Source organism: Saprolegnia diclina (assembly GCF_000281045.1).
Source record: "Saprolegnia diclina VS20 unplaced genomic scaffold supercont1.38, whole genome shotgun sequence".
Taxonomy (NCBI): Eukaryota; Oomycota; class Saprolegniomycetes; order Saprolegniales; family Saprolegniaceae; genus Saprolegnia; species Saprolegnia diclina.
The window spans coordinates 511,627-537,324 of NW_008246105.1; the positions used below are offsets into that span (position 1 = coordinate 511,627).

Here is a 25,698-nt window from a genome sequence, read left to right on the forward strand (position 1 = left end):
GTCGACTCATCGACTGACTACATCCATGACGTGGCACGAAACCGCCGTATCCAACGTGTTTTACACCGTTTTACACACGTGCCTTCCCTATCCGAGCATACTGTTTCGACGTGCGAAACAAGTGAAAAACAGAAAGACACGCGTGGAAAATGCGCGTCAAAACGCTCCGGCGCTCAAAATTTGGATTTTCCAAACGCCGAAGGTTTCCGCAGAGTTCTATTTCGACGCCGGCGGGCGCGGGATGGACCGACTGCTCCACGGCCGCTTCGCGGAAGAGATGGAAGACTGGTCCGGCGACTTTGCGCTCTCGATGGACCCGCGACCGACCATCGCACCAACCAAGACGACGAGCAACGATGAGGACGAGGACGAGGATGACATTGAAGACTGGGACAAGGAGCTCACATGCACGACGCTCGACTATGATGGGTATGCATCCCAGCGCGAAGAGAACAACTCGTTCTTCCGATCGCTGCTGCCCAACGTCGACCTCCTCGGGGCGCCGCCCGCGCCTCTTGACGACCGCCTCGCGCCGAGCTCGCCCGACGCCAAGCGTGCGACGCTGACCGCTCCATGCTTACCCGACTCTCAGAAGCTTCTCGAGAATGCGCACGCGTGCTTCCGCAACGCGCCGAGTGGGCCGCCGCCGCTGGCCGCGGTGCGCGCGACGCCGCTCTTGACTCTCGAGGCCGACGGTTTTCCCGCGTTCAACGAAGCCCAGCTCCACGACTGGCTCCAGAACATCGTCCAGACCAAAGACGAAGCAGCGTTGGCCGAAGAAGCTCCGTGGTTGACGCCGTGCGACAGCGAGATCTTCCTGCACGCCAAGGGTGGCATCGCGGCCATGCGCCTCTCGCACGCCACCTTTGGCGCGCGCCTCTCCCATTGCATCCGCCGGCGTCGCGTGCTTGACGCGAAAAAGCTTCTGGAAGGCTACTTCCGCGACCTTGAGCTCGAGTCGTCTCTCCTTGTGGGGTGCGACGCCGATGCGTACATCCTTGGCGGCTGGAGCATGGAGTTCTTACAGCTCGCGATCGAAGCGCTGCTGCCGAATGAGAACCACCTCCTCTTTGCCGAGTATGCGGCCATCTGTGGCCGGCTCTACCCTGCGTGGCACGCTATCTGGGCGCTACTCGAGTGCCGGTACGTGCTGCACCACTGGGCCTTCTACGAGGGCGCCACGTATGCATGGCAGATCGACCTCGTTCTCGACACAAGCGTCGCGCTGCCGATCGAACATGGCCTCGGGCGGACCGTCGCCCTGCGGTATCTCGCGCTCTTGGCGGTCGCCGACGATCCGACGTCCTTACCAATCACAGTGGCGCTGGACATGGGACTGCTGAGTCTGGGCACGAGCTCGACGGCGATCCAAGTGGCCGTCCTCTGCGACGTCCAAGCCATGGCCGACCGCCGCAGTCCGCTGTACGACACGCCGATACCAAGCATTTTTAGCGACGACCTGCCACCCGTACTACACGCGAGTGACGCGCCGTCGTCAATGCAGTTGCTCGAACAAGACGGCGTCCACCGGCTCGAGTGGCTCGAGAGTCTCTACGCGCGTCTTGAGATGCCCCACGATATTTTGCTCAAGGCCAAGTGCGCACATGTGCTCGGGCGGTCCATGCTGCATTCGACGCCGACCCTCTGCGAAGCGCTCGCGATGGAAGGCCTCCGGCTCCTCGACGTCGGGTACGGCCTCGCCTTCCTCCACGGACCGTCCCAGCGGCAGGGCGTCCTCGGTCCGTTTGGCCGCGACACGCTCGAGCTCCTCGTGCGTGCCACCTGCGTACTTGTCGATCTTAGCCCATTCTCGTAGGGCGCGGCCATGCAGCACAACAAGAAGTACCCGTTCGCGATCGCAGCGTACGAGAGCGCGGCTCGCGTCTACTGCTTTGAGTTTGTCAACCGCCGCGGGTACGAGAAGCTCGATCGGCTCTGCTCGAGCGTCTGCTTGCACGAAGGCGACCTCGACCGCGCGCTCGTCTACCACGACCGCGTCCTCCAGTGGACAAAAGAGCTCGAGAACTGCCACGAGTTTGTCTACATCGTGCAAATGGTACACTCTTTCTTTGTCGACGCAGCTGATACTCATGGCTCTCAGATCACCGGCATTTTGCTCCAGCAGTGCCAGTTCCAGGTCGCGGAGACGCGACTCGCCGCCGCGTTCGTCGCCCTCCAGGACCCGACGGTGCCCAACTTGCCGCCGCCGTGCCTCTCGCCATTGCCGCCGCGCTGCTTCCACTTCAAGCTCCAGCACGACCTTGACGGCTGGCTGCAGCACATGATCTCGCTGCACTTGTGTCTCCGCGACGTGTACCGCGCGACGGGCCGCTGGCAAGATGCGCTCGCTGTGCTCCAGTACCTCCTCGCGTATGAGACCACGTACCGCATCAAGCTGCCCCGCGGCAAGCGCGTCGCGCTCACCCTCCTCGTCGCGGAAGACGCGCTCAAGATGCGCCAGCTCGAGCTCTGTCTCTCGATGCTGCGGACGATCGAGGCCGAGGCCACCGTATGCGCTCTCGCCTGCCACCAAGTACTACTATGTTGTGCGTGTTAGGACGCCAAGGACCACCGGTACGCGCTCGAGATTATGGGCTCCTTCCGCTACATTCGGTGTCGCTTCCGGTGCTACTTGTACAAGGCGCAGTGCCACCGCGCGAGCTTCTGGCTTGGCCTCGCGACCGCCAAGGCCAGCACAGTGCGCGAACAGGCCGACGTCGCGCTCTACGGTGCGCGGTGCCTCTTTGCCTTGCACGCGCGGTCGCTCAAAGAGTCGGTGGGCCTCTTGCGCGCCAGCAGCTCGCGCTGGAGCACGCCGGCCGACGGACCGATGCTGCGGCTGCTCACGGCGCACGAGCAGCGCGCCTTCCAGACGTACATGGAGCACCATTGGACGCTCGCCGGCTCGTACGCCGACGAAGCGGTCAGCCGCGTATGGACGGCGCTTGATCTCTACCGCACGCTCAACGACAGCGCGCGGCAGCTCAAGGCGCTCCTCGTGCTCATCGACGCCTTGATGGAGGAGCGATCGTCCGAGGACGTGGCGCCACTCGAGTCGTACATCAAGCAAGCGCTCGTCTTGGCCGGCGAGACCGCGCGCCCGATGCACATGGTGCGGTCCCTCGTCGCAAGCGCCACCGTGCGCTGCTGGAAGGTGGCGACTCCCGCCGTCGACATCGTCCAGCTCTACGAACAGGCGCTGCTCCTTCTCCAAGCAGTGTTTCTGCGAAAAACAACGTCGGTCGAGACGCCGTGGCAACCGCTGCTGCCCTTCGCTCCGAGCGTCTTGGCGCAGCTCGAGCGCGTCGTGGCGTCGCTCTTGGTGATTGGCGCGCACCTTGCGCGTCTCGAGTGGTCGGCGCCCTCGGACGTTCTGAGTTTAACCGATCTCCAGCGGCTCTACTGGAGCGTGAATGCGACCACGTACTGGACCAACAGCAACGACGTCACGGCGCCATGTATGCCCGACACGATGATGCTGGCGCCGCGCACCGCCTCGGGGAGTCGCTTGCCGCGCAGCGTGTACTCGCACCAGAAGCAGCTCTCGCTCTCGTCGCTCTCAGACATGATGGCGGCGGTGTTTCGTCGACCGAACGACCCGTTCCTCGTGGTGACGGCCGTGCCCGACCCGCCGTTCGCGTACGTGGGGCCGCTGCACGGGCACGGCGGGCTGCAGATGCCGCAGCCCGACGTCTCCCGCGTCCGGTCCTACTCGGCGCCGGTCGGCCACGAGGGCTCGGCGAGCTCCAATGCCGAGTGGGACGACACGGACCTCGAGTTGGAAGTTGACGGCGCAGGCTTCTGGCATGCGTGCTCGCAGGAGCACCGCAAGCACACGATGGCTCTCGCTACGTCGTACGAAGCGCTCGACGGCGCGTGGGGCGACTGGCACGCAGCCGCGATCGCCGACCACAAGTACATGAGCGGCCGCCTCACGCCCGCTGCGTACCGCGTCGCCAACCTCCGCCTTATCCACGACCTCTCGAGCCGGCAGACCACGCCGTCATCGGCCTCTTCGTGGCCGCCGACACCATGGCCGTGGAGTGTCTTGCTTCCGGTAGGACGCAAATGTAGTGCAAATTTGATCGAGTCCTTGTGGCGTAGACGGCCACGCATACGGTGGCGCTCGTCCAGCCGGGCGACGAGCCGCTGCAAGTGACGAGCTTCCGCAGCGCGCACATTGCCGATTGGCGGGCGCAGGTGACCAAACTCTGTCTTAACCCGACGCTGTCGTCGCTCGACATCAGCCGCGTCCTGCGCCTCCTCGGTCCCAAGGTCCCACCTCCAGTCGCGCTCGGTTTTTGAGGAAAATACAATGCAAATAGGTTCTTATCAAGGTGCTCTCGTCGGTCTTGCTCGAGACGCCTCTCGTTGTTGTGTCGTCGTCCGTGACACTCGTCCACGAAGTGATCTACGTCCTCCTCTACCTCTTGAAGCCCTTCGAGTGGCACTACCTCGTCGCGCCCTACCTCTCGCTCGCCTCGCTGAGCTCGCTCCTCGATCTGCTTCGCCTCTACACGCAGCACAAGACGCCGACAACGTCCGAGCCGCCGTTCATCGTCGGCGTCTCGCTCGACACGTGGCGCGAGTGCGCGTACCAGCTCTCGCGCTGGCCGCTCGCCAAGGCTTGTAGCGGCTGCATCAGCGTCCTCCACGTCGACACCGACGTCCCGAGCGTGTTCCAGAAGGCCTCCAACCCTGCGTTTGCCGTGCACCTGCCGTCCAAGCTGCGCAAGCTCGTGGTCGAAGCGGCGGTGACGAACGAGCCGTCGCACGTCATGGCGGCCATCGACCGCGTGTACGACATTGTGTTGCGCAGCTGCCAGAAGACCCACTCGTTCAAGCAGTGGTTCCGCCTCGAGAACCTCGAGTTCGTCAAGCTCTTCCAGCTCACGTGGACGTACCAGTCGTACCTCAAGACAACGGCCGAGTCAGTGTGATGAGACGCGAACGAAGCACATTAAGTTATAACTCGTCGTCGAATTTACATGGTGAGCTCCATGATGGCGTTGACGATGTCGTTGTCGTTCGACTTGAGGGCGGCAACGGCCTTGGCGCGCGAGACACCCGACTGCGACATGACGAGCTGGATGTCCTTGGCGTCGACGCCGGTCTCATCGACCTCGGCATCGTCCTCCTCGACGGCGGCCTCAGCCTCGACCTTGGCCTCGGCGATGGGGGCGGCCTGCTGCTGCTGGGCGAACTGCTGGGCCTGGGCGTTGAGGTCCTCGATCTTGGCTTCGCCGAAGATGACGTACGTCTCCGAGGCCGAGCTCTTGAAGACATCCGGCTTGGAGATGACGAAGAGCGTCGACTTGGACTTCTTGATCGTGGCGCGGATGATGCCGGGGATCTGCTTCATGCCGAGCTTCTGCATGGCCTTGCGCGACTTCTTCTCGGCCTTGTTCGTGATCGAGTCGTCCTCGTGGTGGTCATGATCGTGGTCATGCTCGTGGTCGTGGTCGTGCGAGTGATCGTGGTCAGCCATGTCTTCGAAAAGGGTTCGTTCGTCGAATGGCATCGCGCCACCAAAATGCATAGAGACCACCAATCAAACTCGCAGCCAATCACAGCGCCCGTGAGAATGCATTGGCCAATCAATGCACGCCATTGCAGATCCGCGCGCGGCCTGGAGTTTGGAGCTCCTGACTCAAGGCAACGAGCCCAACAGGCAACTGCAACCTCCCAGCGCCCGTCCCAGCGCTAAACACGTCCGGAGATGCGTGTTAGAAATAGCAAGGTTATGCATATCCTTGGGATTCGGGATGTGTCGCATCAGCGCAGTCCCATACACGCCAACTCGCACGCTTACTATGCCCCGGGCTGGTGTTCAAAGGGCGTAGCCTCCAGGTAAGGGCGACGGTAACGTTATGTGTGAATTGAGCCTCAGACTGCATGTAATATTTGAAATGATGTGAGCGAGATACTGGAGCGACAAGGCTGGCGCGCTCATCTTTTAAGTTACTGTAGAACAAGTCCAGCAGGCCAGAACAGAGCTCGCTGCGATGAACACTCAGAGCCGAACGCCGGGGTTGGATTGATCACTCACTAGCAAGCCTGCAGGGCTCCCACTCGACGCCTTTTCATAGCGCAAGCAGCATTTTATACCACTCCTCCCTAGCTCCTTCCACTAATACCACCTACAACTTCCTATTTCATGGCCGCTTCAATTCCCGTCATGGACTCGTGGACTCTGGTGAGCAGTCGCTGCACCGCTGTCTTGGCGCGCTTTCGCGTGTCAAGCCATCCGCCAATCAAAAGCCGTTCTAATTTTGGCCAATCGTTCGGGCCCAACGAAAGTGGTTTGATTGGTTATAATCCTCTCTATTTCATCGAATGGCATCGCGCGAAATTACTGGTGGGGGCGCGGGTTGTGCTTTCAAGGCTCTGCGTCGCGGAGCTTTACTCTTTCACAAGCCTCAGCAAAAGTACGTGCCATCATGAGCGAGGAGCCGAGGCTAAGCTCTGCGTCTAGTGAAGTTCAACTCGACTGTCACCTCGTCGCGCCGCAAGTGCCGCAAGGCCCACTTCGGTGCCCACTCGACCCAGCGTCGCGTGCTCATGAGCGCCAACCTGTCCAAGGACCTCCAGTCCAAGTACAACGTAAGTAGCTCATCGTAAGATGGAGCGGTACTCTTCCGTTCCCAGCGTAAGCCCATGTCGGGATGCTCCGTCATCCTGGCACTTCATGGCAGCTTTGAGGACTCGTGTAAGCTGCGCCGCCGACCAGAGATGCGCCGCGAATGGGAGCTCATGCCCATGTAGGTCCGCTCGATGCCCATCCGCAAGGACGACGAGGTCACGATCGTCCGTGGCTCGTTCAAGAACCGTGAGGGCCGCGTCACGCAGTGCTACCGCAAGAAGTTCGTCATCCACGTCGAGCGTGTCGTCAAGGAGAAGGTCAACGGCGCCGCCGTCCCGGTCGGCATCCACCCCTCCAAGGTCGTCATCACCAAGCTCAAGCTCGACAAGGACCGCAAGAAGATCCTCGAGCGCAAGAACCGCGCTGTCGGTGACAAGAACAAGGGCAAGTTCACGGAGGCCGATGTCGCCATGGCCAACGTCGATTAAATTTGCGATCGTGCGTTCCACTGCGGCTGCAGAAAGAGGTGAAGAGTACGTCGTTAACCCATTCCTTATGGACTAAGACCCCTTTCTTCTACTTTGCTCTGTCTGCATAAACCCCTAGTAGCAACAAAATACACCAACGTCAACTACTCATGTTGCATCAGAGATAAATAAGAATTAGGATAAGGCCGGCGGCGTCGCTTCCAGCGCGTCCGCAGTCTTGGCCCGATGGCGCACGCGCCGCTTGGCGAGAAGCGCGGTTGCGCTCCAGAGGCCGACGGCAAAGAGCAGCCATGCGTATGCAAACGTAAGCGTCTTGGTGAGGCCATCGCGGTCGGTCGAGCAGAGCGGGTCCAGCGCAAGGCTGCCGTCGGGTGCGACCACGCTCCCGCAGTGCGGCGCCCACGCGTCCTTGAGCGCCCCGAGCAAAATCGGCGACGGCACGTCGCCAAAGAGGTGCAGCAGCAGCGTGTTGAGGCCCATGGCGAAGCCGCGCCGGGCCTTCGCGACGTTCAAGAGAATGACGACGGTCGTCGCGGCCTGCGTCGAGAAGAGACAGAGGAGCCCGAACGCGAGGCAGACAAAGAAGACGCCCGTCGTGTGCATCGTCGCGAGCGACGCAAAGAGGCTCGCGACGCCCAGCGCCATCATGACGACCATCTGCTTGGCGGCGGCGAGCACGCGGAAGGCGTCGTCGTTATCGTGGCCGGCGCACGACCGGTCGAGAAGGAAGCCGCCGAGCGGCGACCCAATGAGCCCACTTAGAATCGCGACAAGCCCAAAGACGGTGGAGGCCATCGCTTCGGGGAGGAGACCGTACCCAATCATGATCGACGGCGCGAAGGCCCCGAGGCCCGCGACCGTAAACGCGTACGCGGCGAGGCCCAAGCTCGCGGTCAAAAAGACCGAGTCGGACATGATCGCCCACGCCTCGGTCGTCGCTGTGACGGTCGGCGTGTCCAGCAGCACGACCGACGGGCGGTCGAGAGGCGTCGAGAAGGAGAGCGTCCTACTGTCGACGTCGCTTCTTGACGTCGCATCGTGGAACGGCTCGTTGAACGCGGGCGGGATCATCGCGTAGCATGCGTAGACGAGCGGCAGCATGATGAGCGCAATGAGGTAGAAGGCGACGTCCCACCCGAGCGTGCGCGCCAGGAGCGAGCCGTACGAGTAGCCTAGCGCGGTGCCCGCCGACATGCCCGAGTAAAAGATGCCGAGCCACAGCGTCCGCTTGCCTGGTGGCGCAAACTCGTCGATGAAGGACGGCGTTGTCGCATGGAAGGACGACTCGCCGACGCCGCTGAGGAGGCGCCCGATGAGGAGGAGGTAGAAACTGCCAGCGGTCTTAGCCAGGCCGCATACGACGAGCGCGAGGACCCAGAGACCGAGACCGATGGCCGCGAGCGTGAACGGCCGGTGGCGCATCGAGAGGTAGCCAAAGATGCAGATGAAGACCGAGTAGGACGCAATGAAGGCCGAGACAAGGAGCCCGAGGTAGACGCTCACGTGGTCCGGAGCGACGCCGTGCGTCTGCTGGATGAACGCCTGGAACTGGATCGGCGCGCCGGGAATGATACCGCGGTCAATGAAGTTGAGCAAGTTGATGACGCAGAGGAGGCCAAAGACCGCACCGGGCGTCGATAGCTGGACCATGCCGCTGCGAGTTGTCGAGTGCACCAAGTGGCGGGTGGGAGCAACGCTGCGACACGCCGCATCCAGTGTTTTCGACTTGAAACAAGCGAGCAGCCGTTGCCACTGGTCACTGGATCTTGGTGCAGCAAACAGTGTTTTGGCGCCAAATGCACTGCATGCTCGATTCGATGTCGGCACGATGGATGATGCCGGAACTTTGCTTTGCAGATGCGGAGGTGTACGAGGAATTGACCTTGCGTTCGCGCAGACAGAAGCCCTCAATGACACAGTCCACGCGGCCAAGGTCGCTATCACGTGGGTACATCGGCAAGGTGTGATAGCCGATGAGATCTCATTTGACGCACCACTGTCGTCGGCAGTGCACTCGCCCCTTGGATGGTAAGCGACCGAGTCATTGTGGTAGAGATCGTGCAGATATTACTCGTCGAAAGTTGGCCGACGTCAACACGGGCTTTGAGGTGCGTGCGAGGTTCGATCAACGGGCAAAATAAAATCGAGTTGAACCAACGTTAGGGTGCTTATGGCGACGAGCTCGATGCCCACCTTTGGGTAAAGTCTTCGTCTCAATGGCCTTTTCCAATGCTTGGGAGAATGCCGCCTGCGTGTCCTGGGACCAAGGGATATAATAATATTATATCCCTTTGGGACGCAGCTGACATGACGAGCACCTTGGACGGTTCGCTTTTGCTTATCCGTAACTTGTGCCTGGAATCCGGCAAATCACTAAAACATACCTTAAATAGTGTTACATTTTTGTTTCTGGGTTAAACCCATGGGTTAAACCAACCTGAACGAATGGTTTAACTCCCACGCCACCGCAGCGCTTTCGGAGACCAAAACAAGCAGTGCTCGAAGCTTTGTTGCTTTGACTACTGCTGAAAGATGAAGACAACGGAGTTTTGCCTTGCTATAGCGATAGGCATCTCCACTGACTGATATCATGCGACGGTCTTGTTTTCTGAACACTATTTCAAGTACACAACCGGCAGCGCTCGCAGACGACTGCAACATGGACCCAAGCCTCGTGACTGCGCTTCGCGGCTTGGACAAGCCGACGCAGAAGCTCCTGCGCAACGTCGTGCATCTCCAGCCGGTCCAAGACCTCCTCCTCACCTTCCTCGGCGACACCTCGCGGTCCTTCGAAGACTGGATTTGGGACCCGAAGACGCGCGAGGTGCTCGGCCGCGTCGAAGCGTCAGCCGAGCCACCGACCGCAGCACCCACGGCGGCCCACTCCAAGTTCAACCAGCTCTTCGCCGATGCGCTCCTCGAGCAGCGCGAGACGATCGACGTGGACGAGCTCTTGGACGCCGCCGAGGCGGAGAAGGCACTCGCCAAGGAGTGCTTTGCGCACAAGGAGTTTGCGAACGCCATGTCCAAGTACAAGAAGATTGCGGACAAGCTCAAGCCCCACATCACCATGAGTGACGGCCTCTGTGATTTGTACGTGGCGTGCTGCGCCAACGTCGCGGTCTGCGCGGTCAAGGTGCAACACTGGCACCTCGTGCGCGAGTATGCCCACGCCGCGCTGGCCGTGACCAAGGACCACGCGAAGGCTTGGTACTGCCTCGCCAAGGTCCACGTGAACGAAAAGTGCTTCAACGACGCGCTCGACGCAGTCCAGCACGCCATCGCGTTGAGCCCGAATGACCGCGCGCTCCTGCAACTGCAAGCCGAGATCCCGGTGATCGAAGCCAAGGTTCGCAGCCAGCAAGAGGCCGAACAAGCCGTATTGCGGAAGCGTGCTCAAGCCGACTTGCTCGCCAAGGAAGAGGCAGCCAAGCGAGACGCCGCGCGCGTGGTCGCCTTGACGCGCTTCGTTGCGCTGCCGCAGCCCCACGCCACCCTTGGCGCCATCAGCCGCCTGAATGAGTTTGTGCAGCGGTCGCGAGTGACGGTACGTTGCTCCACCCGCTGCGCTTTTATGATAGAGCTCGTAGCTCGGGATCGAGTCGACCAAGATCGAGGAAGGGCCGCCGCAGCGATTCCAGTGCACGATGAAGAACCTCACCGAGAACGACGCGGTGCTCGGTGTCGGCGAGGGCCTCAGCAAGCAGGAAGCCAAGGAGAATGCGGCCAAGGCGGCGGTGCTCCAGATGTGGCAGCACCGGGCGTCGACGGGGACGCTCCACGACGACGACAAGGCCTTCCTTGCGACGCACCCTCATATCCTGCACACGTGGTCGCTCGCCCCGCCGCTGGACGAAGGCGCACAGTCGGTCGTCGACAAGGTGTACACCTGCGCCATCTACCCCACGCCCAACGATACGATGCACATGCCCAACATGCTCCTGAACCAGTACACGTCGCAGGGCAAGATGCACGTACGTACACCGTCGACCTCCTCGATCCAGGCAAGGTGCTGATGGCGATGGTAGTTTGAGTACACTGTCGAAGACTTGTCCAAGCGCGACGCCAGTGACTTTCTCGTCTCCGGGATTCTCAACGGTCGCTGCGTCGCGACGGCCCGTGGTCCGTCCAAGAAACGCGCCAAGCTCGAGGTCGCCGAGCAAGCGCTTGCAATCGCGTACCGCGAGAGCCGTGAAGCGTTCCCGGACCAGGAGGACCCGTACGTCGGGTACCGTTAGGCTTGGACCCTGTATCTGCTTCATACGATGCTCGCGCTATGTTTTCGTGCGACTTTGGCGAGCTTCGTTGGGCTCCAACAGCTCTGGCGCATGGCTTCCTGGGAGATCGTCACATGCAAGATACTGTGCAGTCTGCGACACATGGTGGCCCAGCTTCAAGTCGCTGCCGAGACCGCGCAAACCGCCGACCCACCTCGAATCCTCCTTGCAGATAGGATCCACCTAGCATGCATATCCTACCAAGATCGCTCAGGCTTCTTGCATGGGTCGTGGCTCCAAGCATCATCCTTACCGCATGCATCTTCCTGCGCCTTGGGCCATCGGGTGATGATGACTTCCGTGGACTTCCTTCCTGCATGACGTCGTCGGCCCCTCGCTTCCTCCATGAGGGTCCTTGCTTGCTTGCAGGTTGCCGTGACCATGGTCCTGCCGGGGCCATGGCACCGGCGTCCCGCGTCGTCGCGGTCGCTCTAGAACCTTCCACGGGCAATTGCCGACTGCGCGGCCGCGAAGGAAAGATCCCCGACGAACATTCGAGATGGCGTTTCGGCTTGTATCCGGTCGTCCGGATACGTAACCACCCCACGTGTGATTGGCCGGTTGGTTTCACTGGCGCGGAGTCTACGAATCCGTACATCGTACATTCAAGGTAGAGGTTTTCTATCATGCTTTTTGTATATGGAAATGGACGGAATGTACGGTATCTCGAACGCAATGTACGCGCCGGGCCAACCGCAACCACAGTTCACTTTTCCATTTGCACCAAATAGAAGCCGCCCCCATGTTGCGCACGACCAGCAAGGTGCTCAAGCCCGCCCGCGCCAGCCGCGCCTTCTCGGCCGCCTCGGGCAACGAGGTCATCGGCATCGATCTCGGCACGACCAACTCGTGCGTCGCCGTCATGGAGGGCAAGAGCCCGCGTGTCATTGAGAACTCGGAGGGCTCGCGCACGACGCCCTCGGTGGTCGCGATCCTCGAGAACGGCGAGCGCCTCGTGGGCATGCCCGCCAAGCGCCAGGCGGTCACCAACCCGACCAACACGCTCTACGCCGTCAAGCGCCTCATCGGCCGCAAGTTCAACGACAAGGAAACGCAGGAGGTCTCCAAGGTGGTCTCGTACAAGATCGTCCCTGGCACCAACGGCTCGGACGCCTGGGTCGAGGCCCAGGGCCAGAAGTACTCGCCCTCGCAGATCGGCTCGATGGTCCTCACCAAGATGAAGGAGACGGCCGATGGTTTCCTCGGCAAGACGATCACACAGGCGGTTGTCACGGTCCCGGCCTATTTCAACGACTCGCAGCGCCAGGCCACCAAGGACGCTGGTAAGATTGCCGGCCTTGACGTGCTTCGTATCATCAACGAGCCCACGGCCGCTGCCTTGGCCTACGGCATGGACAAGGCCGACGGCAAGGTCATCGCCGTCTTCGATTTGGGTGGTGGCACCTTCGATGTCTCCATCCTCGAAATCTCGGGCGGTGTGTTTGAGGTCAAGTCGACCAACGGTGACACGCTTTTGGGCGGTGAAGATTTCGATGAGGAGCTCCTTCGCTTCCTCGTCGGCGAGTTCAAGCGCGAGTCGGGCATCGACCTCAGCGGTGATGTCCTCGCCATGCAGCGCCTCCGCGAAGCTGCCGAGAAGGCCAAGCGTGAGCTCGATGGTCTTGCCCAGACGGACGTCTCGCTTCCGTTCATCACGGCCGATGCCACGGGCCCCAAGCACTTGAACATCAAGATCACGCGCGCCCAGTTCGAGAAGCTCGTCGGTCACCTCATCGAGCGCACCTTGAACCCGTGCAAGAAGTGCGTCAAGGACGCTGGCGTCTCGAAGGAGGAGATCAACGAGGTCATCTTGGTCGGTGGTATGTCGCGCATGCCCAAGGTCCAGCAGTCGGTCGAAGACTTCTTCGGCAAGCGCCCCTCAAAGGGTGTCAACCCCGATGAGGTTGTCGCCATGGGCGCCGCCATCCAGGGCGGTGTGCTCCGCGGTGACGTCAAGGACATTCTCCTCCTCGATGTCACGCCGCTCTCGCTCGGCATCGAGACGCTTGGCGGTGTCTTCACCAAGCTCATTCCCCGCAACACGACGATCCCGACGAAGAAGTCGCAGGTCTTCTCGACGGCGTCGGACAACCAGACGCAGGTCGGCATCAAGGTCCTCCAGGGCGAGCGTGAAATGGCCGCTGACAACAAGTCGCTCGGCAACTTCGACCTCCAGAACATCCCGCCGGCCCCGCGTGGTATCCCCCAGATCGAGGTCAGCTTCGACATTGACGCCAACGGTATCGTGAACGTGTCGGCCCGCGACAAGGCCACGGGCAAGGAGCAGTCGATTGTCATCCAGTCATCGGGCGGCCTCTCGGAGGACGAGATTGAGCGCATGGTCCGTGAGGCCGAGCTCAACGCCGAGGCCGATGCCAAGCGCAAGGAGCTCATCGAAGTCAAGAACGAAGCCGACTCGCTCGTCTACAACGCCGAGAAGACGCTCTCGGAGCACGAGTCGAAGCTCGACGCCGCTCTCGTCGAGTCGGTCAAGGCTTCGATGCAGGCTGTCCGCGACGCGATCGAGAAGGACGACGCCGCCACGATCAAGGCTGCCCTTGAGGACATGCAGAAGGTCAGCATGAAGATCGGCGAGGCCATCTACAAGCAGGGCAACGCTGACGGCGCCGCCTCGGAGGAGGAGAAGAAGGAGGACGTCCACGACGCCGAGTTCAAGGACAAGAAGCCCTAAACACGTAGTCGATTTTTAAAGTGCAATAGAGAAGGATGTATAGACACTTCTCGTGTGAGAACGTAGTCCCCTGAGATACCAGCCACCCAGTCCTCCTTAGTGCATGCAGCTAAAACCTCGTCGCCGACAGTTTACAGTTTGGCTGAACCAAAAACTCTATGATGAGGCGCATTACGTGAGAATGTCGGCGCCCGAGTCGGTGATGAGGATCGTGTGTTCGAACTGCACCGAGCGTCCTTCGTCGGCCGTCGAGACGGTCCAGTCGTCGTCCCAGTAGACAATCTAGTACATCAGTGCTGTCATGTGACGTTGACGCATCCGCAGCCATCGTACCTCGTTGGAGCCTTCGCACAGCGCGGGCTCGATCGTAAAGGCCATGCCGGGCAGCATCTCGCCACGCTCCGTGTTGGGGTAGTGAAGAATGAAGGGCAGGGTGTGGAACTGCTGGCCAATGCCGTGGCCGCAAAACTCGTGGACGACCGAGAAACCCTCCGCCTTGCTCAAGTTGTGGATGTGGGCACCAATGGCCGAGAAGGGCACGCCCGGCTTGCAGAGCTCGATCGCCTCCAGGAGCGCTTGCTGCGTCGTGGCGACGAGCTTCTTGCCGGCGTCGTCCACGTTGCCGACGAGGAACGTCGCCGACGTGTCGCCGTGGAAGCCATTCAGGTACACGGAGATGTCGAGGTTGACGATATCGCCATCGAGGAGCGCGCGACTACAAGGGTTCATCAAGTCGCGTCATGGTAGCATCGAGGTTGCCTACCTATCGGGAATGCCGTGGACGACGACCTCGTTCACAGACGTGCAGATAGACTTGGGGAAATGACCATAGTTCATCGGCGACGGGTACGCGTTGCGACGGATCACCTCATCGTGCACTTGGCGATCGATCTCTTCGGTGGTCTGGCCGACCTCGACGAGGCTGCCGGCGTAGGCCAAGATGTCCTTGGCGAGCGCGCAGGCGTCGTGGAGGCGCAGCTGCTGGTCCTTGTCCAGGATCGGGATGTAGCGCGTGAACGGGGGCATCTCGCCCGACGCAGCGTACGGCGGCCGCTGGATGTGCGCGGGGATGCTGCGCACCGGCGACACGAGGCCCTTCTCGACGGCCGCGCGGGTCGCGAAGGCGCGGGCGTGGCGCTGAAGCTGGCGGAACATGGTGGATTGCGGACTGCGAGTTTTGACCAATCCCAAAAATCCACATCCAGAGCCCTCTCATTGGGTGCTTCGAGGCCCGCGGTGGCCTCTCGAACAAAGCACATGCAGTATTTTGACCAATGAAACACTGAGTTCTTTTGTCCAATCCCACGACACGCAGGCAAAAAATCCCATTTGATTGGTACAAAATGACCAATCAATGACAGACCCGACCGAAAGATTGGGTATGGCGACCGCCCAGCAGCGGGACGAGGCAATAAGTCGATAAGATTACGGAGATTTGGGCGATGGCTTCAACTGGTGCTTCCGGCGCCGAGGACGTCGCTGCGACGGTAGGAAGCGGCTAAGGCGCTTGAGCTTGTCGAGGTGCCAGGCCTGCCACCTAATGAGAGCAGGTGTCGTCTTGGCGCGCTCGTTGCTGCAGCGCACAATAGTACCTTTTTCGAATCCGGCGAAATCGTGTCTGGTGCTGGCGCAAGAGCTCCTTGGGGGGGACGTGGAGGCACGAGTTGATCTACGCACGTTGGCGTGAGACGTCGAGCGCCACAAGGCATTGCGCAAACCCCGCTGTCGGCGAGGACGCCGAGCGTCGACTTCTAGTCAATCTGTGAGACATTGTGCAGCAATGGCAGCGCACACGTACCGCAGCCACCCACGGTGGAGTGGCTGGCCGCACGATCTCGTGTTTGCTACGCACTGCCGCATGAGGAGGTCCGCAGTTTGGTCATGGGCGCCTACATGGTTGCAGTCGACGCGGCGCTGTCGCACTTGTCCCAGTCGCCGACGGCCTACAAGCCGCATGAGACCACGTGGGCATGGGCGCGACTATGCGTACCGCCGTCGCGCCGAGAGGCGTTGTCATCAGCGGATGACTAAAGTGCAGGAGCTGCTCGGCCACGAAGAGGGCTTCGAGGTCCATCGTTCGGATTTTAAAATCTGGATTGCGATCTTTTTTTCAAAACTACCGAAACGCTGGCAGGAATTAATTTCTCGTTAAAATTTATACTCTTAGACGCTTTACTCGACCTGGAAGACGATCGACTGCAGCGCGGGCTTGCGGTTGTCGCCGACGTGGTCGATGGCGTAGTCGAACTTGACGTTCATGAGGCGCTGGTTGTCGTTGCGGCGCACGACAGCGATCGTGCCGCGAATGACGTCGCCGGCGCAAACCTGCGTGGGCGGGCAGAGCGCAAAGGCCTGCTGGCCCCAGTGCGTCGGCTCGACGAACGGCGACGTCGTGAGCGTCACGGGCGTGTGCGCCGGGTTTTCCTTGGAGCCCTTGAAGTCGACGTCGAACCAGCCGCCAATCGCGCCAAAGCGCGTCGTGCTGCCGACCGTGAACGAAAACTCTGAGAAGACGGACGCAACGTCCTCGATCGTGCACTTGTTCAAGTCGAGCGACTTGATCGTGACTTCTTCGCCAATGACGTCGCTCGGGTTGAGCTCAAGCCACTGCGACGTGTAGAGCGAGTAGAGCTCCTGCTCCTTGCGGAACGCGTTGCCGAGGCACGAGTAGTCGACGCCCCACTGCTCCTTGGTCTCCGAGACGAACATGGTCCAGTCGTCCATCGCGCTCGAGAACTCGCTGAAGCGCTTGAGCGCCGTCTGCTCGAGGCCCAAGGGCGCAATGTACATCTGAGCGTGCGACGGGTACAAGGCACCACCCGGCTTGAGCCAGCGGTCGCGGGCCACGATGACCGAGTCGAACATGGACTCGCGGAGGAGGAAGTAGCCCATCCACTCCGAGATGATGATGTCGACCTGCTCCGGGAGCTGGATGTCCTCGACCTTGGACTGGATGACCGTGATGATGTGGTCCTGCTTGTTGGCGGCGATCACGTTGCGCGCTTGCACGGCCATGTCCGTAGCTTCGACGGCGTACACCTTGCGGGCGCCGGCCTGGGCGGCCCAGATCGACAAGATACCGCTGCCCGTGCCCACGTCGAGCACGACCTTGTCCTTGAACGAGTCGATGTTCTCGAAGATCGCTTCGCGGTACCGCTGCATGCGCAAGTGGTCCGTGAGCATCTGCTTCTGGTGGTAGATGAAGCCATAGGTGCAGAAGTAGTTGGCAAAGTCCGAGCTCTTCTCCCAAGCGGTCTTGGCTTCGGGCGTAAAGTCGGCGGGGGCGCTCATCGTCAAGAGGTTGGTTGGCTTGCGGCAAGCTTGGGGAATGACAAGATCACCAGTAAATGGGAATATTCACTTTGAGAGGTTGCTTACATCGAGTCTTCGAGGTTGTTTGCTTCAACCACGCAAGATCTATTTGCGGCATTTCTCGCGTTAGAGGGTATCATTCGGCATATTATGCCGAGAACAGTCCGTCAGCCAGAATACGCATGCCGAATGTTCCAGTATATATGGCATGTGCCATAATTACGAACGCTCCAATGTCGAAGCGCAAGCGACCGGCCGAGGATGTGAGCCGCCACGAGCACGAAGCCATGATGGCCGACTACACGACGTGGTCCTCGTCGGGCGCCGTGCTGGTGACCGAAGAAGAGGCGGCGCTGCGGTCGCAGCACCAGTTCCTACGCGACGACGAGGCCGACGCTGTTGCCGGCGCCACTGACTGGCGCGTGCGCATGGCCGTTCGCTACTACCAGAAGCTCTTCAAGGAGTACGCGCTCGGCGACTTTAGCCGATATACCGAGGGCAAGGTTGGCCTGCGCTGGCGAACAGAGGCCGAGGTTGTCCGCGGCAAAGGCCAGTTTATCTGCGGCAACAAGCGCTGCGACGCGACCGACGAGCTCAAGAGCTACGAAGTGCTCTTCGCGTACGTCGAGCAAGGCGCCAAGAAGGAGTGTCTCGTCAAGCTTCGGGTATGCCCGCCCTGCGCGGCCCAGCTCTTCTACAAGAAGACGGCCAAGAAAGCGGCCAAAAAGGCAAAAAAACACAAGGCGGCGCAGGACTAACATGGTTTACTATGGTCTTCACACGCCTCGCTGGTTGTTGAACTGGAACGTCTGCTTCTTGGCGGTGCCAAGGAACTTCTTCTGCAGCGCCTGCATCTCTTCCACCTGTTGGCGCAAGAGAAAGTTCTCCTTCTTGAGGTCGATGTGCGCGGCAAAGGTGGTTGTCGAGCTCAATCGACTCTGGTACTGCACCAGCTCTGCCTGTAGCGACTCGACGTGGTCCCGCAGCTGCTGGTTGTCGCCTATAAGAACGTAGTACGTAGCGCTTCGAGACGCAGCGTGTACGTAGGAGCTGCTTGTTGCGCGCTAGTGTAGGGCGCATTGCACTGTCGAGCGCCTCTTGGCTGATCGCGGGTGTAACCTCGACCTTGATGCTGGGGGTTCGGTCACATTTCGGCGACATTTCCCGTAGCTGGCTGACTTCAGCTCGTGCACCTTGCAGCTCCTGCACGACGAACTCCATCTGTGCAGTGTGTCGTCAACGTACATGTAGCTTCGAGGAATCGTACCTGGCGCTCTTTGTCCTCGAGCGTGCGGTACAGCGCTGCGTGCTCGTTCTCAAACGCCAGCTTCTGCGCTCGAAGGGCTTCAATCTGCTCTGTAAACGTCTACTAGCATGTGAGTGGTTGAGGTACTATTGCTTGCAGTAAGTACGCACCCATTCCTTCTTCTGAAGCTTTTCGATCGTGTCGGCCATGCGGAGGCACTCGCCCTCGGCGTTGGCGCGGGCGTCCAGCGCCTTGGCAAGTGCGTCCGCGTCTTGGTTGCTGCGGGCGTCGGACTTGGCGATATTGGCTGCCAGCGCCGCTTGGAGCTCGTCGCGCTCGCGTGTGGCGTCGACAACGAGCCGCTCCTTGGCACTGAGATTGAACTCGAGGTTGTAGTTGGCAGCTTCGAGCTCATGCACTCGCGTCTCGAGGGTGGCAACCTTGGCGTTGTCCGATGCCATCGCCTACGATAGAAGTCTGGAACTTGGCGCAGTATAGCGTAAAGAATAGGCTACGGGCGAGCGCTGGAGCCGCTCCAGCTCGTTTTCGAGCTCCACGACGCGCTTGGAAAGGTCGACACCCTGCCCCATGGAGAGAGGAAAGGCCTGCATGTACCATTAGGCATGTGCAGTGAAGGTGCTCATACCTTTTGCGACAACGTCTTCTTCATCTCGGCGTTCTCATCCAGCGTCTTCTGCAGGAGCTCCAGCGTCCGAACATGCTTGGAGCGCAACTGCTCGGTGGTTCGGTCCATCATCGCAATAGCAACGCACTAGTGGCACCCAACTTTTAGGCGCCAAAGCTGCGTGAAGGGCAGTGTACCGTACGAGAAACTTTTCTGTGCTCCGACATACGCGCATGCGTGGAGATGCATAGTATGAAAAGCTCCATTGCTCGCTAGCATCCCTCCCGCCCGACGGTGCTGCGCGAGCTCCGAGTTGCGCTGCGTGTGTCTAGCCTTGTCATCCTCAGATCTATTTTTAGAAGCCGCACCTGGACCTAGGTGGAAAGCGCACCTGTCTCTGTTTTTCGTCCAATCGATGCCTGGGAACCACGGCTTTCGTGAGGTGTTTTGACCAATCAAAAACGGCGTGGCGGAGCTTACGAAAGGACTGGTAGAAGACGAAGCGCGATGACCAAGTCCAAGAACCAGAAGAAGCAGCGCGACTCGTCCGTGCGCGGCTCGACCAAGATCTCCAAGAAGGCCGCCAAGGGCAGCGCCAAGAAGAACGCTGCCAAGACCACGCAGGTCGTCGCCAAGCCCGCGGCCAAGGGCGGCAAGAAGGCCGGCCTCTCGGCCATGCAGGAGCAGATGAAGCGTCGCTTGGAGGGCGGCAAGTTCCGCATGCTCAACGAGCAGCTCTACACGACAACCGGCGTCGAGGCGTTTGAAGAGTTCCAGGCCGAACCCGAGCTCTTCGACACGGTGCGTCGAGCTGGTTGTCCTCTTGCTTGATCAAAACATTGTGTAGTACCACGAGGGCTTCCGGGAGATGGCCGAGAAGTGGCCGCTGAACCCGCTCGATACGTTCATCAACTACGTCAAGTATGGATTAGCGTGCATGCAAAGGCTCACTGGACTGGCTGCTAGGGCGCACCCAAAGGCGGTGGTCGCCGACTTTGGCTGCGGCGACGCGCGCCTCGCCGCGTCCGTGCCCAACACGGTGCACTCGTTCGACCTCGTCTCGCGCAACCCGTCGGTCACGGCCTGCAACATTGCCAACGTACGTCCTTGCGTAAAAACAACGTACTAACGTGGTACGTAGGTTCCGCTCGAAAACGAGTCGGTGGACGTTGCTGTCTACTGCTTGGCGCTCATGGGCACGACGCTGGTCGAGTACCTCCTGGAAGGTCGCCGCGTGCTCAAGCCCAACGGCGTCATGAAGGTAGAGTCATCCTCTTTGTCGTTGGTAGATGCTCATGCAGCACTAGATCGCTGAGGTCAAGAGCCGCATGGAGACGCCGTCGCTCGGCATCCCGGGCTTTGTCAAGAAGGTGACGGACCTCGGCTTTGATCTCAAGCACAAGGACGAGTCCAACAAGATGTTTGTGACGTTTGAGTTTGTCAAGACGAAGCGGTCGCCCAAGGCCAACGTCCAGATCGAGATGAAGGCGTGCGAGTACAAGCGCCGATAGATCACGAAGACGTAACTATGAAAACGCTTGGCATTAAGCGTGCAGATGCAGGAAGAGCTAGATGCGCAGCTGGTACTGGCCCGCACGCGTGACGTAGCGGACCCACTTGGTCGTCTGGTACGAGCTCTTCTCAAACACCTTGAGGAAGCGCACGTGGAGACCAGAGGCCGTGAACATGGGCACTTGGAACTCGACCTGGATCGGGGGTCGCGACCACGACTTCTCCTTCGTGCCCTTCATGATCTCGACCTCGGCGTCCAGCATGCGCTCCAGCGTGCCCTGGAACTTGCGGATCTTCCACACGATCGCGTGGTGCTCGGGCGCGTGCTTGGCGCTACGGTGGATTCTATCAAATTATCAAGTCAGCAAGTAGCGACGTACGTTCCGATTGGCACGGTGATCTTGCAGCGCGCCGTGTTCTGGGGCACGGGGATCTTGATGACGAGGTTCGTCGCAAAGAGGCGTGCGCTAAACGTAGCCGCGATCTACGCATCTCCAATGTGAGTCATCCTCAGACTCCGACCGAACGACCCACCTTGAGCGAGACGGCCATGCGCGTCGACGAGCCCTCTTGGTAGGCCGGCATGATCTTGAAGGGCAAGTTGATGTTCTCCGTGACACGGTACCTGGACGACCCCCAATGTGAGTCGAGCCCTTTAGAGCATGAGCGTACTTCATGAGCTCAAACTCTCCGTCCGGCGGCACAAACGTGATGGTGCGGTCCGCGTCAAACTTGCCGAGGCGCACGCAGCGGTGGAACGTGCAGTCGTCGATCTACGCGTGAGCTACACAACACTGCTGCAGAAGAGCACAAGGCGAACCTCGACTTCCTTCTGGGCCCGCTTTTGGCCCGCGGCCTTTGGCGCCGCGTCGCCCTTTTGCATCGTGAGCTTGTCGTTGAGACCAAGCTAGCGCATCTCTGAGCGTCCAAATTTGGTAAACGTATTTCGAACGCACCTTGCACTCTGGCATGCCCGTGAGCATTGTCTTCATAACGACTTGGCCAACGACTTCGTTGCGGAGCACAGCGCCTGGACACGCGTCAGATGACGTAGCGACGACTGGATGGACGCACCGTTCGAGGACATGAGGAGGTTGACGCTTTCAAAGACATCCAAGTACACTTCGTTGCGCTTGTACTTGATGCCCTCGCGACGCCTAGGTAGCTCCATGACGCATGTTCGTAGCCCATTCGAATATGCACCAGTCGATGGCACCGGTGATTTGCGACGTCAATTGGCCGGGCTGCGCCGTCGACGTGGCAGCATCCGCCTGCGCTCGCGCTATGAGCGCCAAACCACGGGAGACAAGTACATACCGACATGGAGCCGAGGTTGATGTACATCTTGAGCACATCCGACGAGCAGTTTTGCGGGTATCCATAGTCCATCGTCTCTACGCAGGGCGTGTTGAAGCATTGATGCCAAGCACTGACCATGTCGTACCATCGAGGAGTTCGTACACGAGTGTAAAGTTGTTGCGGATGCTTTCCTACGCGACGCAGGTAGCTTCGCCGAGCCTTGCATCGGCCAGTACCTCGTTGTATTTTTTGCCCAGGTAGTCTTGAAAGATGCCATTGAGGTTGGTGAGGAACTGAAACACGAGCGCTGCACCCCCATGGTCATGAGAACGACGCCATGATGCAGGTTCGTACCAATGTTGATGTTGGCCCGAGAGACAGCGACGAGATACAGATTCTCGTGGCGCGTGTAGAGGAACGAGCAGCCGTCGATCGACTTGATGGGCGGGAGCGACCCGGTCTCCTTGGCGGCGATGACCTGGAGGCGGAAGGCGTCAGCCGCCCGGCGGCTCACGTCGTCGCGGTAGAGCCGGTTGAGCACGACTTCGCCCTTCTGCGAGATGAGGAAGAGGCCGCTGATCATTTCGTCGTCGCTGGAAATCCACAAATGGCCTCGAAAACCGATGCGTTGAAACGACCGCCAAAGTGCACTTGCACTTTGTATGCCGGAAGATCGCGTCCGGATACCAAACGGCATCATTCCACGCTATCCGGAATCCTTGCGATCTTCCTGATACTTTGATACAAATGCCCACCGTGGCGTATTCAGAAGACGACGTGTTCAATACTTGGACACCTGGTTGTTGCTGAGGAGCGACCGGATCTTGGTGACGTGCCCCAGCAGTAGTGTCTCGCGGTTGACCGAATCTTCGTCACGAGGCTGGGTACGAAAGTGCTGCAGGACGCCGTGCGCGAGCTGCGCAAGGGTCGATTCCAGGTCAATCTCGACGTTGCTCTCGTAATGTCTACTTCTCTCTCGACCTTGATGGTTGACGAGGTACGTCTGCTCACAAGCGGGCTTGCTTGGAGCACTGCGGTTCTCGCCGTCTCGCTTCTCCCTGCCGTCGCCGGCATGGTCGTCTCCCCACCACTCTTTTGCATCTTGGTACTCGATATGGACAAAATGCTCGACGTCCTGGCCGACTACGAGCTGAGCGGCAAACTTGAGCCGACCCTTGGCGCGCTTCTCAGCCGACTGCCCACTCGCCAAGCTGTTCATCACGTTGGCGCGCTCTGCGTACCAGCGCTGCTCTGCAAAGTCGATGATGCTGTCGTACGAGTTGCCCATCCTACGCAGCTCGTTGATGAGCTTATTATTGAACTGCAATGGTGTCCAGATGGAGGACATGGCGATGAGAAGGTTCACGAGCACGATGACAACGAGCGCCATGTACACAAAGATGAAGAGCTGCGATATGGTGCTGCGCCGGTACTCGTCGAACGAAAACGTGGCGGCAAAGACAGCGAGGAGAAGGGACTGGACCCGGTCGAGGAACGCGCCGGCGCCAGACCGGTTGTCGACGACCACGTACAAGGCAGAGGCAAAGCCAAAGAGGATCGAGGCAAACACGAGCACGAAGCGGACGACGTCCAACTTGAGCATGCGTCCAAGCATCACGATAAACGGCCCGGTCGCCCGAAACCCGTAGAGGAAGAAGAACATGTAGAGGTACGAGCACAGGAGCGCGCTCGCGACAAAGGCGTCTTCGGACGCAAAGTCACCGCACGCCCGGCATATGATACCGCCCACGATGAGCAGCCCTACAGCACCCTTTAAAAGGTTGTCGACCATTGCCGCGCCAGAGTCCTCCGTGTACGACCGCCAGCCTGCAATTGACACATTGATACAATTCGCAAGACATGTCATACCGTGGTGTTGGACTTGGCGGAGCTCGCGAAGCATACACAAGACGACCTCGCCGACGACGTAACACTCACAGACAATAAGAACCCAAGCGTCAGCGAGCGTCGACGATTTGTCGCGGTAATGGCTTGGGAAAAGAGTCGAGCCCGTGAATACGAGTGTAAAGATGACGTGGCGACACAAGTCGCGGCGAAACCTATGGCGGCGTCGGCGTCGTCTGGACTTGCAGCACTCGAAAGTGTACATGGCGGCGCCGACAAACTCCCATTTCTTATCCAGAAGCTTCTCGATTTCGTGGGTGCTCAGGATCTCGAGGCGGCCGCGCATCGCTTCCTACGCTGGAGACATCGCACAACGAGTCTAAAGTAGGTCCGTGTACTTCTTGAGCTGTCTTGGGAATGCATTTGGAGAGGACGCGGTACGATGTGAGGCACTCGACCGCCGATCTCTGCACAGTAGTGGTACACTGTCGAATGTTGGGATGAAAATTGTACCTTGGCGCGCTGCCCAGTGACGCTCTGTGGGCCTGTCGCAGACCGGTCGAGGCATTCGTCGACGTCGCGCAAAGGAATCATCTTGGTAACGGCGGGCCCATACTTCCACGTTGTGGTAGCACGCCGCATCACTTGGTGTTGGAAGATGGTTGCCTTGCCCATGGCGGCCGCCAGAGTCAAGGGCGTCCTACCTCGCAGTCAGATTTCTGGTGCTTCTTGGCTGCATGTGTACAGAGAATCCTCATTGTATTGGTGCAAGAAGCGGTTGAACGACAAGTTGTCCGCGGGCTGGAGCCGTTGGAGAAACGCATGCAGATCGTAGGTGGGGTCGTCGACGGCGAAGCCCACCGGACACGCGTAGGGGTACGTCGTCATGGCGTACTTGATCGCAAAGTCATAGACTTCGGGGAGGTCGTACACAACTGCGGGTGCAGTGCGTTGTAACCAAAGCGATCGGTCATGAAGATCGACGTCTTGGCGGCCGGTGACCCCGGAGGCGCCTTTTCAGCCGCCGCCAAAATTGCTTTGGCGCCGTCCAAGAGCTTGGCCGCCATCGCAAACAAAAGCGGCGTCCCGCCCAAGTAGCACAACATGCCAGGCTCATAGCGGGATGCGGTTGTCTCGGCGTCCTACCCGCTCCTGAGAAATCATAGCAAAACCTGCCGTACGAGGAGGTCTGGGACAGTATCAACAAGCCACTGGATCGCTTCTACATTGCGATAGACGACCGCAAGGTGCAACACGTTCTCGCCGTGGAACGGCGACGCGCTGCTCACATGCGTTAAAAGTTGCTGCTTGTTGTCGCCGGGCTCTACACGCTGTGACTTGACGAGCGCCCGCAAACCGCCACGTACCAAGGCACGCAGTGATTAGCGTTTGGCCGAGCTCAAAGTATTTTCGGGCGTACGCGACCATGATGGGCGTCGCGCCGTCACTTGTGCGACACCGGCACTCATGGGGTGGTTTCGCAGGTACGCCAGCGCGCCACGCGTGTCATTCGCACTCACGAGCCGGAAAATTTCGACTTCACAATACTGCACGGCGACGATTTCGTCGTCGGTCGCGTGGACCCGCGAGACGACGCGAGCCATGCGAGAGCCGCAACAGGTAACGGCTAGAAAAGTCAATTATTATTTCAAGTTTTTTGCACTTTTGCACTTTTGCACTTAGGTGTGAAAAATATTTTCAAGTTTTGTTTTGTGGCTTTTGCGTGGTCTACGTTTATTGAAAATTGCATGATTTTCGAGTGGTGTGCCACAAACACCCAACACCAATATTCCACACTTACTACCCTCAAACCCCCTGG

At 59.8% G+C, this 25,698-nt stretch overlaps 14 protein-coding genes across 14 annotated transcripts; 6 read left to right on the forward strand and 8 right to left on the reverse strand.

Moving 5' to 3' along the window:
- Positions 1-121: 121 nt before the first annotated feature.
- Positions 122-5,001, forward strand: SDRG_11038 (hypothetical protein). Its single transcript, XM_008617058.1, has 6 exons — positions 122-1,771; positions 1,817-2,056; positions 2,102-2,509; positions 2,558-4,057; positions 4,105-4,275; positions 4,326-5,001. Exons 1-6 carry the CDS (start codon positions 242-244, stop codon positions 4,938-4,940), a joined length of 4,464 nt encoding a protein of 1,487 aa, XP_008615280.1. The 5' UTR covers positions 122-241; the 3' UTR covers positions 4,941-5,001.
- On the reverse strand, positions 4,941-5,528 carry SDRG_11039 (hypothetical protein). The gene has a single exon (XM_008617059.1). The coding sequence runs from the start codon at positions 5,519-5,521 to the stop codon at positions 4,985-4,987; it is 537 nt and encodes a 178-aa protein (XP_008615281.1). The 5' UTR covers positions 5,522-5,528; the 3' UTR covers positions 4,941-4,984.
- An 816-nt stretch (positions 5,529-6,344) lies between these two features.
- SDRG_11040 (60S ribosomal protein) lies at positions 6,345-7,221 on the forward strand. Its single transcript, XM_008617060.1, has 3 exons — positions 6,345-6,428; positions 6,476-6,603; positions 6,766-7,221. Coding segments are annotated over exons 1-3 (435 nt in total). The 5' UTR covers positions 6,345-6,427; the 3' UTR covers positions 7,072-7,221.
- Positions 7,201-8,730, reverse strand: SDRG_11041 (hypothetical protein). The gene has a single exon (XM_008617061.1). It carries the CDS (start codon positions 8,719-8,721, stop codon positions 7,246-7,248), a length of 1,476 nt encoding a protein of 491 aa, XP_008615283.1. The 5' UTR covers positions 8,722-8,730; the 3' UTR covers positions 7,201-7,245.
- Positions 8,731-9,692: 962 nt separating this feature from the next.
- Positions 9,693-11,361, forward strand: SDRG_11042 (hypothetical protein). The gene is made up of 3 exons (XM_008617062.1): positions 9,693-10,618; positions 10,662-11,045; positions 11,100-11,361. Exons 1-3 carry the CDS (start codon positions 9,731-9,733, stop codon positions 11,307-11,309), a joined length of 1,482 nt encoding a protein of 493 aa, XP_008615284.1. The 5' UTR covers positions 9,693-9,730; the 3' UTR covers positions 11,310-11,361.
- Positions 11,362-12,057: 696 nt separating this feature from the next.
- Positions 12,058-14,086, forward strand: SDRG_11043 (chaperone dnaK). Its single transcript, XM_008617063.1, has one exon. It carries the CDS (start codon positions 12,091-12,093, stop codon positions 14,038-14,040), a length of 1,950 nt encoding a protein of 649 aa, XP_008615285.1. The 5' UTR covers positions 12,058-12,090; the 3' UTR covers positions 14,041-14,086.
- Positions 14,087-14,177: 91 nt separating this feature from the next.
- On the reverse strand, positions 14,178-15,207 carry SDRG_11044 (methionine aminopeptidase, type I). Its single transcript, XM_008617064.1, has 3 exons — positions 14,804-15,207; positions 14,374-14,755; positions 14,178-14,322 (listed from the first exon to the last, which is right to left on the reverse strand). The coding sequence occupies exons 1-3, from the start codon at positions 15,193-15,195 to the stop codon at positions 14,212-14,214; spliced, it is 885 nt and encodes a 294-aa protein (XP_008615286.1). The 5' UTR covers positions 15,196-15,207; the 3' UTR covers positions 14,178-14,211.
- A 208-nt stretch (positions 15,208-15,415) lies between these two features.
- Positions 15,416-16,122, reverse strand: SDRG_11045 (hypothetical protein). Its single transcript, XM_008617065.1, has 6 exons — positions 16,031-16,122; positions 15,934-15,983; positions 15,839-15,884; positions 15,759-15,791; positions 15,633-15,709; positions 15,416-15,577 (listed from the first exon to the last, which is right to left on the reverse strand). Exons 1-6 carry the CDS (start codon positions 16,112-16,114, stop codon positions 15,466-15,468), a joined length of 402 nt encoding a protein of 133 aa, XP_008615287.1. The 5' UTR covers positions 16,115-16,122; the 3' UTR covers positions 15,416-15,465.
- A 34-nt stretch (positions 16,123-16,156) lies between these two features.
- On the reverse strand, positions 16,157-17,381 carry SDRG_11046 (hypothetical protein). The gene has a single exon (XM_008617066.1). The coding sequence runs from the start codon at positions 17,329-17,331 to the stop codon at positions 16,213-16,215; it is 1,119 nt and encodes a 372-aa protein (XP_008615288.1). The 5' UTR covers positions 17,332-17,381; the 3' UTR covers positions 16,157-16,212.
- Positions 17,382-17,572: 191 nt separating this feature from the next.
- On the forward strand, positions 17,573-18,133 carry SDRG_11047 (hypothetical protein). Its single transcript, XM_008617067.1, has one exon. It carries the CDS (start codon positions 17,586-17,588, stop codon positions 18,108-18,110), a length of 525 nt encoding a protein of 174 aa, XP_008615289.1. The 5' UTR covers positions 17,573-17,585; the 3' UTR covers positions 18,111-18,133.
- On the reverse strand, positions 18,129-19,355 carry SDRG_11048 (hypothetical protein; the record flags this gene model as incomplete). The annotated part of the gene is made up of 6 exons (XM_008617068.1): positions 18,129-18,352; positions 18,396-18,573; positions 18,620-18,718; positions 18,769-19,062; positions 19,114-19,203; positions 19,245-19,355. 6 exons carry the CDS (start codon positions 19,353-19,355, stop codon positions 18,129-18,131), a joined length of 996 nt encoding a protein of 331 aa, XP_008615290.1.
- Positions 19,356-19,686: 331 nt separating this feature from the next.
- SDRG_11049 (hypothetical protein) lies at positions 19,687-20,784 on the forward strand. The gene is made up of 5 exons (XM_008617069.1): positions 19,687-20,024; positions 20,071-20,144; positions 20,190-20,322; positions 20,365-20,484; positions 20,531-20,784. The coding sequence occupies exons 1-5, from the start codon at positions 19,731-19,733 to the stop codon at positions 20,732-20,734; spliced, it is 825 nt and encodes a 274-aa protein (XP_008615291.1). The 5' UTR covers positions 19,687-19,730; the 3' UTR covers positions 20,735-20,784.
- A 7-nt stretch (positions 20,785-20,791) lies between these two features.
- On the reverse strand, positions 20,792-22,617 carry SDRG_11050 (hypothetical protein; the record flags this gene model as incomplete). The annotated part of the gene is made up of 12 exons (XM_008617070.1): positions 20,792-21,068; positions 21,116-21,219; positions 21,270-21,360; positions 21,408-21,508; positions 21,556-21,642; positions 21,692-21,765; positions 21,810-21,892; positions 21,939-22,006; positions 22,053-22,129; positions 22,180-22,225; positions 22,271-22,341; positions 22,389-22,617. The coding sequence occupies 12 exons, from the start codon at positions 22,615-22,617 to the stop codon at positions 20,792-20,794; spliced, it is 1,308 nt and encodes a 435-aa protein (XP_008615292.1).
- Positions 22,618-22,792: 175 nt separating this feature from the next.
- SDRG_11051 (hypothetical protein) lies at positions 22,793-25,494 on the reverse strand. Its single transcript, XM_008617071.1, has 10 exons — positions 25,368-25,494; positions 25,247-25,326; positions 25,061-25,203; positions 24,838-25,021; positions 24,625-24,814; positions 24,393-24,579; positions 24,278-24,346; positions 24,143-24,231; positions 23,904-24,094; positions 22,793-23,861 (listed from the first exon to the last, which is right to left on the reverse strand). Exons 1-10 carry the CDS (start codon positions 25,481-25,483, stop codon positions 22,816-22,818), a joined length of 2,295 nt encoding a protein of 764 aa, XP_008615293.1. The 5' UTR covers positions 25,484-25,494; the 3' UTR covers positions 22,793-22,815.
- Between the last annotated feature and the right edge of the window lie 204 nt (positions 25,495-25,698).